We start from the raw sequence: 21,758 nt of genomic DNA on the forward strand, positions 1-21,758 counted from the left end.
TTAGTTCTGGCACAGTCCTTAAAAGCACACTGCAGGTTCATAAAACCTTCAGTAGAGTAAAATCCCTCCTAACCAGCAACCTTGGGACCTGAAAGTTACCAGTTATCTGAATTTGCCAGCTGCACAAGAGAATTCCTTCTAGAATGCCATCCATGTATCCTGAATTGTCATTTGTTACATATATAAGCATTTACTCCTAATACTTTTATTCGTTAATAATTCTAACTGCTGGCTGGGAAAAGTTCTAACCCAACATAGCTGGAAAGTTTATACCATATATGTGTCCTTTTACCTGCTCAAGTTTTTCAGTTCACTGATATTATGCCTTCAGATAAGCTCATCTATGTTATATTTACAAACAAGAAAATAAAAACTTTTAAAATATATATGAACTGAAAAAACTACAATATTCAATATGCTGTTCAAGTCAAAAGTCACACTACTCCGATGCACTGAGACGGCCAAACATGCACAGTGCACTAACCAAAATAAAGTCATCAATTGAGTCTCTCTCTCTCTCTCTTTCTCTCCTGAGGTCTGTTGCATTTTTCTAATCAATGACTTTTGGGATAAAATGCTAAACTCTTACCTATATTAATCAAACTTTTGCAGTATGTAACTTAACAGATAACTACCACCAACATCAATGTTTTCATGTCAGATTTTTCTTTTATGTAATAACACAAGAAATTAGCACTCTCTAACTTCTACTACCTTGTGAACTTTCCTGCTACTTGTCACCACCTTCTACTGCTTTGTGGACTCTCCTGCTACTTTTGTATCTGCTATTTTACTATTTCACTTTTGTGAACTTGCCTACATCTGTGGCTGCTTTTCTTTTTACAAACTTCTTCCCTATTCTCATGACAAGTCTCAACAATCTGAACCTATGAGAGTTCCATTCTTGGTAAAACATGATAAAAATGATTAATAAACATACAATGAACTCAGTGGTACAAGCTTACCAAATTTCAAATAATTCTCACCTGCCTCCCACAGAGACCAATTAGCACCATTTGATCCTTGAAAGCTACACGATCTTGCTGAACAGTTTCTGAGATTTCATCAGCATCAATCTAAAAAGAGAAAAACAATAAAAAATTAATTATTTTCCATGGAAAATTTCATGGTTCAGAGAATATACACGATTCCTTTAATCAACAGTATTACTGAAGAATTTAAAGATGAAAATGTGGAAAATTAATCATTTTACATATGAAATAACTTAATATTCCCGGTAAGCAGTCTAACTACCAGAGTGCTCCTGCTGCAATTTTCCACTGATTTTGAAAAATAAAATCTTTGGGGAAACAAGGCCTGTCACTGACATGAACTGTTCTCTTATACTATCTTCATCTTACATTTAGTCACAAAATTACAAAACCAGTTAATTAGAGGAATAAAGTTGATCCTCTAAACTTGCAAGAGTTGGGGTGCCAGCCCAGCAAAATTAAAATATCTGATTAATTCTTGATGACAATGAGGTCTATTCCCCATTCTTTACCATTCCTTATCAGCTTTGCAATTCCACTTGGATGAAACTCACAGGATAAAAATAATCGTGCCAGAAATGGTCAGGTAACTAGTAAACAGTAGAAATTTTAAATCACTCAGTTCTGATTGTTACTCTGCCACTGGTCTACCTCTGAAGCTGGTAGATGATCCAGCCTTACTCAATTAAAAGTGAACATAAATTTATGAGTTGAGAAAGTAATTACCTTGATACCTAAAATTAAATAAGTTACTGTACTGTACATGGAAAAGAAAAACTCACAGGTCTCCGTGATCCATCCGGCGGCGCAAGATGACATTTTAAATATGTGTCGAAGATTAAGGTTGCACTCTGCTTTATCTGTGCACTATTGCAATTACTACTTTCTTGCAGTATACAAGCCCATGACTGCAACATTTGTTCAAATGCTTCCATGTAAAGCTGGTCTTCATGATCCAACTGCAAAAAAGTAAAATTTTGATTTATTGTAAAGAGGCCCAGGAGGACTTTAACTTAACTTTAACTGTTTAACTTTAACTGAAACTATATAATGAGAAGCAACAATGATATATATACCTGCACTTTAAACCCCAACATCCATACATAAGTAAACATTTAAACATTTATAACTACAAAACCTAATCTACAGGGTATTCATTTATTGTTTCACAATTTCATGACGAAAATGCAATTTTAAAGATTTCAATTTTGAAAACATGATTATGAACTTTCAAGTACTTAACACCCTTCTACCAAGCCAACTGCAATTATATGCTTCCCAACTCATATTTCCTATATAGATCTTGACTATATGACAATTCAGTAATACTTACACAAAAATATTCCATGATTCAACATGTGACATACTAATCGCACAGCCGAGTTTGATATACAGTTTGTGACAATAACCACACACAATACTGTTTTTAAACAGTATAAAAAAAAAACACTGTAATCAGCCTTAAATGAATACCCATTTACCCTATAAAATATATTTTGTGCAAGCCCAACAAGACTAAAAATATAACTCGATGATTTACCTGATTAATAACAATAACACTATAATACAGATAAAACACTTATCCTGGCTATTTTTTAAGATTAATGTAATTTCTCAAAGACGACTTAAATGTGAAAAAATTACCCTTTGAATTCTGATACCAAATGTACATTACAGATTATAATTTTTTTTTTTTCTTTAAAGATACCAACAACACTTTCACAAATAGTATCTGCCCTTCTGGACCTGCAGAAGCCAATGTTTAGTTCATGGGGTGGCAACACTTTATACAAGGGCCAGGGGTTTGTTAAACAATGAAATTCCTAATAGTAATATTGTATCATTTCAATCATTTGACATATCTGAATCCATATTTTGGCTTAACCTTGCAAGATTAAGGTTTTCTGAGTAATATTTTCTAGGTTATTTTTGAAAATGTGGAAAATGAATAATAGGATTCATACAAAGTTCAATAAATTATCTGAAAAATGGAGGGCGAGGATCATAACACTTACTGAAACACCAAGACGATTAGCTTTACTTGGGAAAGGCCAAGGATGATTGTTTATAAAAAAGTATAAAAAAGTATGATTGCTTTGAAAGTGTTATCAGAACGAAGAAATTGTTGCATTGCATCTTTCATGCATTTATTACTTCAATCATTTTTGGTTTTTAGTTTAGCTTGACATACCTTAGACTATGAATCTAGGTAGCTACGCCTAACCTTGTAACTCTCACACGGATTTCCTCCATAAATATGTATAACAGATAGTGAGGTGCATGGGTTTCCTCCATAAATTTGTATAACAGTTAGTGAGGTGTTACTATACGCTTAAACACCACAAAATATCTCATGATGTCAAAGTAAATTTCTATACGAAAAGAATACAGTGTACAGTAGCAGCTTACCATTTCTTCCAGAGCTGCACCCTGAGCAAATTTACAGGTAAGGGCAGTCAGATTTTCAACCAGCTGATGTAACATTTCTTCTGGGAGTGCAACCAAAACTGAAGGCGGAAAGAACAGCAGCAACTTTCGGAATATATTGCTGATGCCTAAAGCTTCAACTTCTGTGATCTGAGCACTATAGAAAAAATTTTTAATTGAATAACCTTTTCATTGTAACAAAAGACCTACTCTAGACTTTCATTTTAAGAGCTATTTGTACTACATTAGAAACATCATTATAATGGACAGAATCTAAATTCATGTTGAACTGAAAGGAACAAGAAACATAATCTCAAGATTTACAAAATCAAAGTTCTATTCATATTTTTTTTAGCTGCTAGTTATTAACTATGATCTTGTACATTTCATATAGAACTCACCTGCTGAGAGTGAATATCTAGTCCATCTAAGAACAGGTGCATCAACATTACAATTACACAATACACAATCATCTTAACACCCTTTATGGGGAAAGAAGCATTACTTGAGAGTTAATCACGAGAGGGAATTCACAACAAAGCGTGTTATTTCAAAAATACCACATGGTGTGTCAAAGTCCAAGCACCACCTCTTAAAAAATTAGAAAAAATAAAAAACACAAACCTGGTGACCTAACATCACTCCAAACACATATTCATGAAAAAATTACATCACTCACACTAAAATAGCCCAAAAATAAAGCCACTGGTAATCAGTGTAACTAAACTTGCCTGACATAGCACCCTCTGTAAGGAAAAATAAATCCCACTGGCTCATAAGTCCTAGAATTTTATTATAATCAAAGCTGCTACCAAAAGCTCCAATAAACCACCAATGATATTCTATAATACCATACAAAAAAATAAATCTGAACTAAATAAGTATAGTTACAGAAATTATTGCAATACAGTATTACTGTACTTACACAAGAATAAACCTTACCTGGAGAGCAAAGAGAAGAGGCACTCAAGATATTGTGTGAGATATTTAATGCGAACCTGACGATTTATAAGCACTGCACCATTTAAAGAAGCCAATTGGACTAGGCAATTTAATGCATGATGTCCAAGCTCCCAATCCTCTCTTACGCGCCAATACAACTGTAATACAACCACTCATAAAGTTACATGAACACTGTAGCTGTTTTTCATAAAATATCAAAGCATTTTCTTGTTAACATTTAAAACTGAATCACATATATTAAAAATATTACATTTGTTCCAAGTATGAACATAGGTGTATAAATACAGGAAGCTCTAAAGAAATTTAACCACATTATTCTCACCTTAAAAAATAATTGTACAATACTTGGATCAAGGAATGTTTCCCTCCACTGCTGTCCTGGCCTAAGGGATGGATTCTGATCTTGTTCAAAAACGCTCATTAAACGTTTAGGCAGTGTGCAAAAGTTAAGGAAATATTCAAATGCAAAAAGTTTTCTTTCATAAATGCATATATGATTATCAAAGGCTGTACCATTTACTTTTTCTTTCACAAGCAACTGGGAGCTTAATATTCACAAATGCAAAAATAAAGCAATTAGAAAATTTCATGTTAAAATCTAATGAATTGTTCCATGAAATGCCGATTCTTCTAGAATGTCCATTAGTTTCCAACAAGTGATGCTACTAACAGACATATATAGACAACCAAACAAATAAAATAAAAACCTTGGCAGAAGTAATGATGAAACTTGAGAGCATTTTTCTTTATACTGTATGCATCAGAATAGGGGACCATACACAATAAAATTTTCAAACAAGCATAGTCAACCTCATTTCTCTCAAGGGAAAACTTCAACCTGATTGTAGTTGACAGCAAATTATCTGTCATCAAAATATTTTCATTACATTACACAATTTGTCATATCAACACTGCTGATGATGTTGGTTAAATTCCATCTTATCTGAATGTACACAAGCTTTTGAGCATCTACCAAAGCACTTATTTATATGTAAGATATAAACTCATTTCTATTAGTTTTGGAAATACAGTATGTCTATCTTTTCTCACATTTAGCAATTTACTGACATCAAACTCAGAAAACCAAAAAACCATCACTGGGTTCTGAATTAGAGTATCGGACTATATTATTTGTTACCAATGATAGACAATATGAATGGGGAAGTCTGGTGTAAGGTAAAATCAGCAGAAGCCTATATACAAGAATTCATTCTCCCTTCCCTTATACTTGACACAGCAAAAACTTACCACTGAAAACTGGTGTGTCAATTTTACCTCAAACCAGGTAAAAACAATGAAGGCTAATAATAATGAAAAGCTAGGTAAACTGTAAATTTTACACACTTATTGGTGAGCCTTAAATTTTAGAGGGTAAGGCATGTTTTTGATCTTCAATATTTATGCAAAAAAGTTGAACCTCCTCAATTAATCAATGCTAGAAAAAAGTCAAAGCCTAGTCCTAGACTATGATACCTCTGACAATGAGATCACCATCACCTCTCTCTCTCATGTCCTTCCCCAAGCATTTTTTCTATCACCATCTGTCAGCAGGCAAGTGCATCCCACACTGTGTCCATGAATACTTGTCAATGAATGATAATTTTTTGGCACCAGATTGAGTTGAAACAAGAGTGCAGGAACCTTAAAATTCATGCTAAAAAGGATATAGTGTAGCGATATAAATGACCAGGTAAGCGTAGTTTCAGCAATCAGCAGGAGCTTCATCAACAATGCTGACAATTCTTCATTCAGCTTCCCTTCTACTTTTACTACTTCTCCCAGTAGGTTCACCATAAAATGGAAAATACGACGCAAATCTGTGCCCTGTTATTGGAGAAAATATGAAATCACTGGTAACTTACAAAGTACTGTACTTAGAATTATGAAAGAAAACTAAGAGCTTTCAGCACAATAAGACTAAATAAGACTAAATAATGGCAAACACAGAACCTGATCTACAGTTGGATTATTTTAAGGACCCTGATAAAATAATAATGGTAATAAAGGCCCTCTGGACCCTAGTTCCACTGCTTATCTATTAATTTTGTCATCTGCTCCCTTGGCCTCTCCTTGCCCAATTTTTCCCCACTTTACCTTCATCTTATTTTCACTTATCATTTAAAAACAAATACTGTAGCCCTGTGAGTAAGCCCTTGTGATACCTTAAAATAACCATTACTTTTCTCAACTAACACATGGACATTATCAAGGTAATCTTACCACAATCTGGATCAACTTTTACCCAGATAACTACCAGGAGATAAAATCTAAGGGTTTTCTATATGCAGAAACAGTTGACTAACTGAAGCATTTTAAATTATATCCAAGTTAAAATGAATGCAGAGTACATGAGTTTCCAATTTTATTGGTAAATGAAACATCACTAATATTTCCCCTCCAAAGACAATCATGCATATAGTTTTTCTTCAATTACATTTGTTTAAATCTAACATAGCACTTTCATATTTTGAGTAATATGTAAGGAAAGGCACAGTTACATCGGCACAATTTACCAAAGAAAATTAACAACAATGAAAGTTCATCTACAAAAGTAACATCAGCAACTATTACAAAACAAGATATACTTCTTCCATTTACAAGTATTAATAATTACCAAAAACCCTTAGGCTTCTTCCATTTGCATGTATTAATAATTACCGAAAACACCTAGCTGCCCTCCGACAAATCCAAACCTTTGACAGGAAAGAGAAAATTTATGATATACGATACTAATCTAATACTATACCTCAAACTGTTTTTTTGCTTTGAAGTGCGTTTCCCATGTCAAACCAACATCTGTGGATTTTACTGTCACGGCATATTCCTGCATGAGGGCACTTAAAATACTGCAACCAATCATACGCTGAAAAAAGGTATAGTACAATATTAGGAACCAGTGCTTTGCAATGTACACCTTAAAATTATGATTTTTTTTGGGTACAAGGTTCCAAGACACACTTCCAACGAAGGGGCTTCACTTGGTTAGATATGTACATCAGGGCGCCAAAGAAAACTACCAATTCCAGTGGTTTTTAACTCTCCTATTGGGGATGCAAGTCCTATTAAACAGATAACAATGATAATAATGAATCAACCTCAAAGGTTATGAAAACACCAAGCATAAGTTTATGGTAGATAAAAATTTGGATATCAATATTCCTGAATTAAAGAAATAAAAAACCATACCATAGTGTTATCACCAGCAGACACAAGTTGTTCCACTTCAGTTAAAAGTCTTCCTCTATCCTCCCCCTGATCTTCTACACTGCCTCTTTTTACCATTATGCCAACAACCTGAAGCAAATATATAAAAATTATATTGTAATAGCTTAAAAAAAAGCATGTGTAAAACACAATAAATCCTCTTTTCTGCTCCATAACAGCAATGACCAAATTTGAGCCTCATTTTTATTTATTGCCTATGAGATAGATTCCATAATGTTGAAAAAAAATTTTTATAATGGGTGACAATATCATTATTTCGCTGCTATTTATTACTGTATTGCAAGATGGTAAAAAAAAATCCAATTAAAGGTTAGAATCTCAGCCATTAAATTAGGCACTCTTTACCACATTTATTTATAAGCACACTGTTTAGCCTAAATTCACATAGAATCTTTTACAGCTTCATTTCTGTTCATAAATAGCCTTATTTCATGCAAAGGTTTTCCAGTTGTAACAACTGGAAAAAATCATAAAAAACAAAGGACCTCATTGTGTATCCTGATATGTTTTTCTGTTCAAACAATACTAATTTTTCCATGCAACTCACTAAAATGGGACATGTCAAGCTACTCTTCCAAGATTAGAAATTTTTTTGCATTTTGTGTAATGTGCCATTTAGTTCTTCCTAATGATTGCTACATTCTTGGATATTTTTGAAGTGGTTTTTGTTTGCCTTCTGGCCTGTGGCATCATTCACAGCCATATTGCTACTGCAAGGGGAGTTAATTTTTTTAGTAAATAAGGCATGTTGTTAAAAAAAAAAGTTTGGTTCTTCAGATTATGTCACAGGATCTTTAAAATCTCTCTCCCTCTCTATTTCTTAAGCAAATATACCCCATTCTAGTGCAAAACACTACTACATGGTAATCTTATTAAGTTTTGAAATGTAAAATCTCCAGATTATTTTTTATTTCCTGAGAGAGAGAGAGAGAGAGAGAGAGAGAGAGAGAGAGAGAGAGAGAGAGAGAGAGAGAGAGAGAGAGAGAGAGAGAGAGAGTTAATTTACATCATGCACTATATATGTTTAATCAAATACATTTTACATTTACAGGAAGGACTTACGATTTAAAGAAAACAGAAATAATGAGAAGAGTAAGCATAAAAGAATAAAACAACACTTAATGGAATGTTTATGGAATGGAGGATATTTAAATTAAGTTGATTCTTTCAAATAATCAGGAAAAATCTGTTTTTAACCATGAGTCCCAACAAAAATTCCACAATATGGGCATTTTTTCTGGTGTCTGTAGTAGGGAAAAACTACAGTAATGGAAGGGGATGGGTGAGTAAAATGAATTGTTACATTAATAATATTACTGTACATCACTTACCTGTACTAATGTTTCTCTCACATAATGTGGAAGATTGTGCCGCTGACAACATAGTGGACAATATACTGACGGAGCTGTAAAATATCTTCTTTGCTCAAGTCTCGCCATTCCCGAATAACACCAACCCGTAAAAGAGTAGCTGCTTCAAATAACAAGTAGTCAACCTGTGATCCCTCTGTAAAAGTAGTTGTGTATTATGACAACATTGCAGTTGAAACATTAAATTAATATTACGAATTACAGTAGCAATGCATTACCTGTTACAAGGCACTGCATGCATTTCAATTGTGAATTATGCAATCTCAGAAGTTTTTATAGTGCATAATGTCTCAGGTCACATATTATATTATCAGTTACTAAATTTAGTGCTCTTCCTTCCAAACAAGGAAAATTTTAGAACTGCATCATTATTAACCAAACAAAAATAAATGTAGTTTGCACTTTTTTCAGTGTGGTTATGTGGTTACATACAATGGAAATCATACAAAAATATCTTACCCCGACTCAATTCTTATGAAAACTGAGTAAAATTATAGAATTCACATCAACAGTGGCTAATCGTTCCAAACAGGAAAGTTTTTTTTAATAATATTTGGTTCATGAATGTATTTAATATTGTATATAAATACCACAATGCTGGTTTTTTGTGTGTTAGATGTGAAGTTGAATTCTTCTGAAAACTAGCTAAATAATTACTAGAAAAAGTTTATCTTGGAAGAAAAATAAGGCATATTACAGAAATATGAAACAGGATTGCTTAATCAAATTAACTTAGGTAGAAGGTAACTTGATGAATGAGCACGGATGTTTAGTGACAAAACTGTTCAATGATAGTAAATGATAACACATACTAAAGGAGTAAATTATAAACTCATCAAATCAAATACCTTAAAAACCAGATGTCTTGCTACAACAGTCAGGAGTTATAGCTAACAATTTCATGATCAACTCGATACAGTTAAGGCTGAAAAAGCTAATATACTACATACAGTAAAAATATGAGGGGCTATGCAAGTTCACTAAAAGAATCTAAGACCTTAGCCTGTCTTGTCAGTAGTATGGGTAATAATGGAAAAAACACAACAGAGAATACAATATAGAACAAATCACAGAATCGAAGTCCTTGATTCTTCATCCAGTGTCCTTAACTGTCAGGTGATAATCTGCTCAACAATGATGATGATGATCAGTAAACTAGTGATTTATGATTTGGTGACAAAAATGAAGTACTGCATAAGATTTGATATAATGTACTTAAGCCAAGAGTGTCAGGTTCGCTACGTTGAATGGATTTTTTGTATTACGTAACTGAAGAAACACTTGTTCTGCCTCATGTCGCTGTTCTGATGTCACCAAATCAGGTGATGCCTGAGGAAAATGAAAATATAAATTGCAATACTTACAAATAGCTACTCTATAAGGGACAAAAAATAACACAAGAAATAAGGAGGTTTTTACAACAGAAACAAATGAAGAACTATGCAAGCTTTTAAATACAACAGTAATAAATCACAAGGAAATTATTATAGTGCCAATTATCAACAAATATTTTTCACACTTGATAAACATAGTATCATATCCCATGACTTACCATCTGTAAGTTTCTGCAGAACAAAATGCTACAAACAGACACAGTACAAAAGAAGTAAAAATGAGCTAAAGTTTCTTTGGCGCAATCGAGTTTTCTGTACACTTTGGCGCAATCGAGTTTTCTGTATATACAGTGTATAATGTTGTATCAGCCACGGCCCAGTGGTGGCCTGTCCTATAGCGTTGCCAGACGCACAATTGTGGCTAACTTTAACCGTAAATAAAATAAAAAAAACTACTGAGGATAGAGGGTTGCAATTTGGTATGTTTGATGATTGGAATGTGGATGATCACATTCTTTTGCTAGCAGTAATAACCAAGAGTAACACATTCTGTCTAAGAAGCAGGATCTTTCTTGGTTAATACCTCACAATTCACACCAGTCATAAAAATATCACCAATAGTCCCAAAGAACAGGAACCATAAAACTCTTGAATCTCTCATCAGGAACTTACAGGTTCTGGGTTTCCACCACAAAATCAGGAAGAAATGAGAACAAGGGATTCACAACCCTCTGAATGCCAAAGATAAGAAAGCCCACGTAACTTTCCAATGCCCTTCGTCAAAGCAAAGGCCAGCAAGGAAGACATTCCTGAGTGTGAGATCTTGGTTCAAGGCTTCCCCGCCGAGTGCTCATATGAGACCTGAGTAGGATGCAGAGGAAGAGAGTCATGTCCCAATTTGGATGCCTAAGCTCCCAAGGAGGACAATAGTGCAAAAAGCTCATGAGCATAGGTAACTTAACCAAAGCAGAAAGAGCTATAGCCCAAGTCTGAAGACCTGGTTTAAGACAGAGCAATAGCTTGTAAAAGGTAGGTGAGGAAGTCCACCATCCACTGAACAAAAGCTAAAACCACAGAGGGAGACCTCTTCTATGACATCAATCACAGAAGACTGCCCACTTCCCTGGTACACCTTGGATGAAGGATCTTCCAAGGTACCTGGACACCAAGTAGTGCCCAAAAAGCATTAAACAAAGAGCTGCAGATTATTCCAACTATGAAGTAGCAAAGTTCAAACAGCTTTTCCACCAAGCAAAGTAAAAGGACCATTCTAAACCTACTTCCTATCCCCTGGCAACAGAGTTGGTCAGCCACAATATTCTTCCTGCCTGCAATATAGGCCTACCTGGCAGAAGTGACAGCCAAAACCACACACATGAATCTGCCCTCCAGACTGACAACCGGAATTTTTTGATGCATGTTACTATGGTCATGTTATTGCTAAACAACACAGTCTCGAATTTTGCAGACTAGTCATAGTTCACACATTTCCAAATATGCACATGAGGTTTGTCATTTGTCTACATACCTGAAGCATACATGCTACTTAAGTGTGTACCCCACCCCTCCTGCAATGCATCCTAGAACAGAAGCATCTCTGGAAGCAGAGTTCAAGGGAATTCCTTCAAGGAGGTTCCTGTGTCTAAACACCCAACAAGGGACTATCACTTGAAGCCAACGTCGCTTCATCTGCCACTAAAATGAAGGCACGTGGAGTCACCTGTGTGGGTGAAGCTCATATAAAGATGACAAGTAATTGAGGATTACCTGTCACATACTGATAGGAACCAGGAACTGAGCTGAAACCTACCCGAGGTTGCCGACACACGAATCCAAAGTGAGACATCTAACATTTGCTGCAGGAGGGACAGAGTTCCTGTCTGTTCTCTCACACATCTTTGGCTACCACTGAAATGGTACTGGAACTCAAGCAAAAAATTTTATGCACAGCTTGTTTAACTGATTTTTCTTTACAAGTTTTATGATTCCTTGCTTTCCTGAATAAGCTCAACACTTTGTTATACACTAAAAACCTCTTATTTGCACTTTTTCACACTCATCAATTTTTCCTTCCTTCCAAGGTTAGTAACACAATGTCTATTGACCCTGAAGCAAAATATGTACAACTGAACCAATTTTAAAAGTTTCAAATTAGTATTATTGTAAACCTGATTTGGTATTCAATTACATTGGCAACCATGATTCACGTCCAAACAGCAATATAAATATTAGTAATGGATAATTTTTCTTTAGTACGGAATTTCAGAGATGGGAATCAAATCTAACGAAGTATACGTACAAAGGGATGAAATAGCACTATAAGAGGAAAGGATTAACGAGGTAGAATCTTTTAAATATTGAGTATCAATATCCAGCACAAGTTCTCCAGATGTGGAATTTTCGTGTAAAAGACTAAAAGAAAAAGGCAAATCAAATAATGGGCAAGTTGAACAAGATCTGGAAATCAAACAACTAAAACTGCACGCGAAACATTATAGACAAGTCTGGTATAATCTGTACTTACTGATTTATGGATATAAATTATGAAACTACTGTACTGCATATGTAAATGAATCTGTCAATTTTAGAATGCAGTTTTAAGATGAATATTAGGAGTCAAACATGGCTGGCTAAAGTTAGAAAGATACCATAAAGGAAATTATGGAAGCTCTATTTGTAAATGAGATAATGATGAGACATGGAGATGACTTGGACGTGTCCCAAGCACAAACCCTGGAAGAACAGTACATGATAGTGCAACCTGGCTCCATGGGCACCAAAAGAGCTGGAAGACTTGGACCTATATGGATGAGGCCTAAGACACAGAAGGCTGTAGAAGGTTAGTAGAAGATAAATGCTGGAAAGACCTGAATGGCACAACTTCACAGAGGACCTTTGTGGCACACGACCAAGCAATGATGATTTTCCACTCACTGGATGTGTCATCACATTTGCTAATGAATTTGCAATTACACCTTGCATAGGCCAAGGCTTCACTTCCAAATTTGATAGTAAGTGACCTTGTTACATGTGAAAGTATGAGTAATTATCCAAACAGCAATGACACAGTCTTTGCTTGTTATGTTGTCGAGCGAAGAGTGTGGGGAAGGGAAAGGTTTATCAGCGTGACACACATGAGAGCTGAGTGGTATCTGCATTAGAAAATTTACGTCTGTCTGAAAAATTCACCATTCTCCCCTATATGCTAATAACTTTGTAATCTTTTATCATATTTTGTTCAAATAAAGTACATTTTAAAAGTCCGTGTTTTGGCCTACATTACGATATATCTTTTGCCAAACATTCTATACAATTATAAAATCTTTATTCACTTTTATTTTATTTTCCATATTTTCATCAATAATAAAAAATGATACTGCATGGCTACTGTACCACTTCACTAATTATTTATGTATATGTATACAGTATTGTATTACAAATACTTCTAATAACAGCACAAGAAAAACGATGTTCAAGCATCTTCTTCACCCATTAAAGCATGCCGCTTTTTATTAACACCCTTACCCACTCACATAAGTGAAATATAGAATTATGTCATGATTCTTAACCAATGAGTGCATAGTGATAACAAAGAGGGGAAAATCCTTCACCAAGCACTGAAAAGCATTACATTCCTGAGCTAGAAGAAGTAAACCACTATGGCGACTTGGTGTTCAGAACTGGAAAGTCCCAGAACTTTGGCTGAGCAAAATAAGGGTTAACTCTGGCAAGTCTCTCTGTGGATATCTTAGGCATTAATAAAATAATTTTATGTATTCTTAAGGGTTGGAATATTGGTCTTTTATCTAAAGCTTACCTATTGGTCTTTATTCATCTAGCTGTCAGGGCTCTTGATACATGGTATTCTCGAACTTGGTAAGTAGGTTAGCCTAAGTTATCCCATTACTGCAAACCTAAAAGTTACCTTAGTGGGTTAACCTACAGCCTAATATCCAAACCAAATGAACCTTCCTTAATAATACGTATTGTTTTCAGTTTAACCTAACCTTGTCAACTGTAAACAGTGGCCTGACTTCCCGGACAAGAAAAGTGTAAACTAGCCAATGGTAAACTATGGTTGTAAACTAGTCTACGGGGGTAGACTTTGCTAGCAAGGCCAAGTCTAAAGGCTATAAATGCAGCTGGCCTAGGCTGAAGAGAGAGTCCACAGGACTTTCCCGAAATGACACTTTCGGGTGCCCGTTCATCAGGGTAAGTCGCTCTGTCACGCCTTTCCGACGGACGTTCCAGGAAATGACAGGAGTCGCTGGGGGGACGAAGACGACGGGGCACCCGTGCCTAAGCCTTATGGTCGACTTGTCGCGTCCAAAAACTGCAATGAATGGAGATATGAGGCACCACACTCCTCCCCATGGCATGGGTGTGGTGGGCGTGGGCAACAGGTACCACCGAACCAGATGCACCACCACACAGATAGAGAGCTCCCCACTGTACTGTTTGTTTACATCCAAGTTCATACCAGACACAACTTCACACCCGCCCGCCAGCACCACTCATTTCACCCGTCTTGTGACCTCTAATGTAACCGAATTTCCCTCTTTTCTTGGCATCCACATGACCTTTGTGACCTATTCTTTCGGTTACACTACACCAAGATACAATTTGAGTCCACTAACCATCAATATTTGCGCCGCCTTCTCTAGTTGCTCCATGTTTAAGGTTGCGTGGGGCGGCGCACACTTACTGCCATCTGCTGCCGACCAAAAGCATCACATCCATCCACATTATACACACAAACACACGTACGAACAAACAGTCGTACATAATAGTTTTATGGCGATAATGTATCGCAGATAAATTAGCGGTCAGCTTTCCTTCCTGTTTTGCGAATATTCTCTCTATTTACGAAAACGTAATGCAATTTCTTAGAAAGTAAACATTCGCAGTCTCACGTTGTGCACGCACGTACGCGCAATCACTGTGCATTACTCAATAAATACGTCATTCATTGGGTAACAGACATAATCGTTTCTTTCGAGTATGACATACGTATATTTATTTTGTATGTGTCGCCTTTACAAACAAAAAATCTACTAACTCCATTAACTTATTTGAAAGCACGCGTACAAACTTGGCAATTTATAAATGCGTCACAGGATAATGAATAAGCGCTTTCTCTCACTCAAAAGTGTGAAAACTTATTTAGATCGCACTCCAGTTTTTATGTGAAATAATAACAAGTTTGTATAAAATCCATTTCCTTTCCGACGGAAATGGTCTAGCCAGTAAACTTACAAGGTCATCTCGTTAGTACGTGTATGAACTTGCACACTAATAGCAGTTTTTGCCATATCCCGGACTCCGGAGTCCTGTCTGGCTGCGGCAGTTCCACATCTGTATTCAGACAAGTCTCACCCGGTGAATCAAATGTATCAGTGCCGTACTTGGCCGAACACTACCCAATATCCATACCAAACAAAATGCACGCCAAATATGTTATCATTCTAATTATGACATCTAGCTGCCAGTTCTTAGATAAAGATTAGTTTATTCTTTTTCTTTCAAACTGCTCTCAAAGTTTCTATAGTGATGTCACCTTATCCAGTCCTCCCCGCAGAGAGATCAGACAGGCAAGCGTGAGTTTCATTCACATGGGATGACGCATCCTGATTACTACATTTTCTTCTCCACCTGTGGCGATTCCTCACTCCCCCTCCCCTTCCATTTTTTTTCCTTGAAAATTTCCGGTTTAACTCTCTCAGCCGGCCACCGATTCCATACACTGCAGACCACGGCGGTAATATGAAGGCAATTTGTGGGGGACGTGAAAACTATTGCGCAATAGGATGAAACCGGTTTTAAGAAATGAAGTCATATCTTGAAGATGCACGGAGTTATCACACTAGTGTTCTAAGCTCTCTATATATACAATATATATATATATATATATATATATATATATATATATATATATATATATATATATATATATATACATATAGTTACATCTCTTCGTATTACCATTCCTTCCACAATTTCATTAAGAGGATTTTGCATAGCATAATGATTTAATTACCCTAAATTTATTGCTCTAAGCATATTCATTTTATTCTGTACCCATATTTTATCATCTGTTAATATTAATATACAGTACCAGGATATGCAAAGGCAATACCTCCAAACCAACCTAACCTGACCAGGCATAGAACCAAAGGTGGGATTAACAAAAGATGACTCTCCAGGTTTAATCTTTCTCACAAACCTTAATTTACTAAAAGTTGGCTTCTCTCCCATACTATTTTTTTTTTTTTTTAGATGCTCTAGGATTCATTGTCCTTGAGTAATTCATATTAGGGATCTATTTAGATTTTTCCTCAACTCTAGTTTTCCTCCATCTCTCGCAGTCTCCTTTCTTTAATCAGCAACTGCTTTCCGAAGATCTTATGTTTCTCCTCTAGAGCGTGTTTCATCTTCTGTACCTTCGACAAACCTCCTCCAATCAATTTTTCTTTTTATCGTAATACTATCTCTCTCTCTCAATATATCTCTCTCTCAATATGTAACATTATATAAATATATATTTATGTAATGTGTATGTGTATTTATTCATATTATGTATATAATGTGTGTGTATATATATATATATATATATATATATATATATATATATATATATATATATATATATATATATATATATATATATAACCCGTTTACTCTAACGGGAGGTAGTTCTAGAGCAATAACAACAAAAGCCACCGCTTCTCACATACTTTAATAGCTGAACTGCTGTTGCACTCTGTGTTAGAATACTTCAGTATCAACAGCTGCTTCATACACCTGCACAGAAGATTCACCAGCAGTGTGCTGAACCCCCATATACACACTGCACCATTCACCTCTATCTTGTACACACCACCACACCTGGATATTATAGTTTTGCCTTTGAAATATATCTGTCATGCTATCCATCTAGACATTTCTAGGTCTTCCTCCTTCATAATATTTTCGCATTATAAACTCCTTTCACCAGTCTATCGTTCTCCACTCTTCTTACAAGACCAAACCATCTAAAAACACCATGATCCATTATTTCACTTATACTAACCTTTTGCCACTTCTACTTTAAGTGTCTCCACATTTCTCAAAATTTTAATTCATTTTACGCCACATATACGGCGCAAACAGTTCATCCCAACAGCTTCCATCTTTTTTCTTTTATTCTCATTCAACATCCTTATTTCAATTATCCTTAATAATACTTTTTTACCTTGGCTTCCATCGACAAAACAGGTCTTTTTCCCATTCTTTTACACACACTGATTACCTTTCTCGTTTTGTTGATTCCGTGACTCACTACTAGTTTGTTCTCTCTCTCTCTCTCTCATGTTTTCATGATTCTTTGTATTCACCATCAAATACGTATACAAATCAACCGCTTGCTTATTTCACCATTCACAATAATATTCATTCTTCCATTTCCATGGTTTCAGTTACCCTAATTTAATTTTAATTCATATTTGTTCTCGGCGTCCTTCATTTGTAAACACTTTCAAACTTTTAGTGTCTTATGCAGTTTCTCTTCACTGCCCCTGGTCAGTACTGTATACCTGCAAACAACAACCATTCGGCACTCCTTCACGAGTCATTAACTTCTTTCAGCACTAGACTTATGTCTTGTCTTTTCCTTTATTTTCTCTTATCACATCATTCATGAAGATGTTGAACAGCCATGGAGACATAAAACAGTTTCGTCACAGACCTACTTTTGCACAAAGGCATTTATTCAACCACCTACATATTCTAAGAAACTCGTCACTTCCATTAGAAAAACTCTCAACCATTTATCTTCTAAATCATTGCTCTTCAAAACCGTCCACGTTGCCTCTCTAGCAGTTCTATCATATGCTTTTTCTAAGTACTTTTCTGCCCCATAAAGCTCCATTTCCTTTACCTTCAGGCTTCTCACATCACTGGCTCATATCAGAAACGTATTTTACACCCTAGTCCTTGTCTAAACCAACGCTGTCCTTATCAGTTCCTCTGTCTTCTCTCTTGCTTTCACAATCAAACTCCTACTATAAACCCTCCCTTGGTATGTTTGGTAATGTTTATGCCCCTGTAATTCTTACAGCCGCCTTTATCAACTTTATTGTCATTCAACAAAATAATCATTCTTCTTTTCTTTCGAAACCTGACGTAGTTTATAAAGCCCCGTCAGCCACTCAGTCACACTACCACCACTGTACCGGAGCATCTCACTTGTAACGCCATAAACTACCTTATTCACTCTTGCGTCATTCAGACCTACGGTATCTATCTATCTGCCTCTCTTCTGTCATCCACATTCAACCGATCTTCAAAATGTTACCCCATCGACCGAGGGTCGCTGTCTCTTTGGACAGATAACCGTTTAGTCTATGGCACATTTCATTGACTCATCAGTCCTTCTCCGTATTTTTTTTTCTTCCCTCATAAGTAATTGCTTAGATTCAACGTTGTATTTTCACTATTTACTTTCTTTTTTTCTCTGTTTCTTTTTAACTGTCTTAACCATTATATTGCATACATGGACATGATCTTTTCTGTCAAGCAGCTGCACCCCAAACAAAAAATATATTGTTCATTATTATATTTTATATATATTCAAATGCAATATATTTAATGCCTGACTAATTTTTTTTGCATCCTTTTCTATATATAAGTATTCTGTGAAAGCTTGGTGAGCCAGTTCATTCCATTTCATCTTGTTTCATTAAACTTTAACCATTATAAATAACACATAAATATATACACACATACATGCATATATATAAGATATACCTGTATATATTTATATATTCCCTTCAAGGTGACGATACCAGGTCACAGAGGCTGGGGGAGTGCTAGCCTCCAGGTACTCCACCCTGGCTGCGACTCAGGCAGTCAACTGCTTACCTGATATATAATTCGCTGTCAAGCAACAGTGGCACGATAAGTTTTCAAGTTTTCATCCCGTAGCTTTATGACCTCCAAGAGCCATAAAGGGATCATGGAATAACTGTCTAATTTTTTAATATATTAGTTACTGTCAAACCATGAAATTTATAAGGCATTTTTTTTTTGAGACCATAAAAATATCACCAATACGAAGTTGGTGGAACTGTTTAAGAGAGTTTATTGGAACGTCTACATGATATCACTGACGGACCTGTAAAACTTCGAGAATGGGTTTTGGAAGCTTCAAGAATATCTTTTGGTTTCTGCCATTTTTTTCTGTAAAATTGCTAACAGTGATTCTCTTGTCCAGCTATTTCAGTTTGAAGATACGTTTTAGTGTTTTTAAGAAAAATATTTACCCATTTTCTGCTGAATTTTTAGTTCAGTGGTCTTCTCAGAATAGTAAACACTTGACTCTATTTCAAGACTAACGTCGAATTTTGATTGATTTATTTTAAAAACATAATTTCATTGTATTTTCCCTTTTATATACTTTATTTTTCTAGCATTTCACTATTCTTATTTATAATCTTCATCCTCATGCTAGGCGTATGATTTCATAGACCCAAGCTTCCGAGACGTTACTGCTTGTCAGGTTGCAGGAATTTCGAAAAACAACATTTATTAGCATCTTACCTAAATATTTTTCCCAGTCACTCTAATGCCACCACACTATGTTTCTTCGTGGTATAGCCGGCTAAGTGGTACCTGACTCCAGCTGCTACTAGACGTGGGTTCGAATCTCACCACAGAAGGAAGTGACATCTGCATTTATTACCTCTCTGAATTCAAGGTTTGTGACTGTGCATCCTGAGACTGCGAGAAAATTGAGAAGTTAAGAGGTCATTGTGGCTATTAAAGTACACTCACTCACACAAGCCACACATACACACACAAACTCTCTCTCTCTCTCTCTCTCTCTCTCTCTCTCTCTCTCTCTCTCTCTCTCTCTATATATATATATATATATATATATATATATATATATATATATATATATATATATATACACACACACACGCGTGTGTGCATGTGCGCACCATCAGATGAGAACCACACAGCTGGCCTGTCTGTGATTTTTGACGTCATTCTTGTTTACAGCTCGATACAATGTCAGCAGAGCCCTTCTTCTCCTTCTTCTTCTCAAGCAACCATAACCCACTCCTGAGCGGAGGCGCAGGACGCAACGGGCGCCCTCAGCCCTACCCTACGATTACGGCCATTGAAATTACCTTTCGTTGCAATGTATTCACAAAAGACCATTTCCCACGAAGGGCGTGACTTCGGAGAACGACAAGAGGGGCAATCATCGCCTCGGTTCCAACTGCATCGCCATAAGGCACAAGTGTAGAGGCGTCGCCAGGTGCGAGAGGTTTCACAAATCTACGCGTTAGCCTGTTCTTTTATAGTCCAGTCATTGCCCTTTTATGAATATTTCTTTGTTCTGTAAAAATTCGAACCCCGAACCATAATCCCCTTTCATCAGGCTCTCATTCAATTCGTTCGGTTATTTCTCTAAGGTCTTTGTCGCAGTTTGGTCCATCCCCTAGCGTTAAGAAAGTTTATCGGTGCGTCTTCACAATCATTTGTACATTTTTCGCGGATATTAATTTAAAATATGCATAAATAGTTTTTATTCTTTCATAATCTATTTTAAAATGTGTATAAAAATTCTTCCTGCTTTCAAAATCTAATTTTGAAGATGTACACGAACTTTTCCTTTTCTCGTACTCTATTTCAAAAGATGTCTACGAACTTCTCATTCTCTCATAATCTAATTTAAATTGGAATTGGAATATAGAACTGAAGCCAAAGGCCAAACGCTGGGACCCATGAGGGCATTCAGCGCTGAAAGGAAAACTGAGAGTAAATGGTTAGAAAGGTTTAACAGGAGGAAAACCTCAAAGCAGTTTCATTACGAAATAATTGTTAGAAGAGGATGGAAAGTAAAATGGAAGAAGGAATATGAATGGAGGTATATCAAAAGGAATGAAAGGGGCTACAACTAAGGGCCGAAGGGATGCTGCAAAGAACCTTAAGTAATGCCTACAGTGCACCGCGTGTGAGGTGCACTACTGACAGCACTAGCCCCCCCCCCTCACGGGATAATCTAATTTTTAAAAAAAGACGCAAACGAACTTTTCATTCTCTCATAATCTATTGTAAAAGATGCATACGTATTTTTACTTCTTTCATAATCCAAGGCTCACTATCGCCAACATAACTAAGTCTCGTAAAGTCCTTTCATAAAGTCCAACTATAACTTATCTGGTAAATACTACATTCCACGCCTCTTGCCTTTCATCTGTTATTACTTAATTATTCCCTTCGGACTCACTCCATTCTTATTTGTGATATGAGATCTATTCTTATTTGGCCGTACAAGTCAGTAATTTGCAGTGTCTAATACTTTTAATCTGAGCTTTATCGTTAAATCTGTTAAGATTTTTTTATTTATTTTCAATGTGTGATTTTAATTTCAGTCGTTTTAAGCTGTATGAAGTTTG

General features: G+C 35.8%; 1 protein-coding gene across 1 annotated transcript in view; it reads right to left on the minus strand.

Moving 5' to 3' along the window:
• The window catches only part of LOC136835510 (exportin-4-like), a 37,340-nt gene extending 21,802 nt beyond the window's left edge, over positions 1-15,538 (minus strand). The window contains 12 exon segments of the mRNA XM_067099101.1: positions 987-1,076; positions 1,775-1,951; positions 3,402-3,576; positions 4,362-4,519; positions 4,705-4,817; positions 6,050-6,206; positions 7,129-7,245; positions 7,569-7,676; positions 8,939-8,982; positions 8,985-9,111; positions 10,199-10,306; positions 14,949-15,538. Of these exon segments, the coding sequence (XP_066955202.1) occupies positions 987-1,076; positions 1,775-1,951; positions 3,402-3,576; positions 4,362-4,519; positions 4,705-4,817; positions 6,050-6,206; positions 7,129-7,245; positions 7,569-7,676; positions 8,939-8,982; positions 8,985-9,111; positions 10,199-10,306; positions 14,949-14,984 (1,410 nt within the window). The 5' untranslated portion in view covers positions 14,985-15,538.
• Between the last annotated feature and the right edge of the window lie 6,220 nt (positions 15,539-21,758).

The sequence above is a fragment of the Macrobrachium rosenbergii genome, chromosome 55 (genome assembly GCF_040412425.1).
Source record: "Macrobrachium rosenbergii isolate ZJJX-2024 chromosome 55, ASM4041242v1, whole genome shotgun sequence".
NCBI lineage: Eukaryota > Metazoa > Arthropoda > Malacostraca > Decapoda > Palaemonidae > Macrobrachium > Macrobrachium rosenbergii.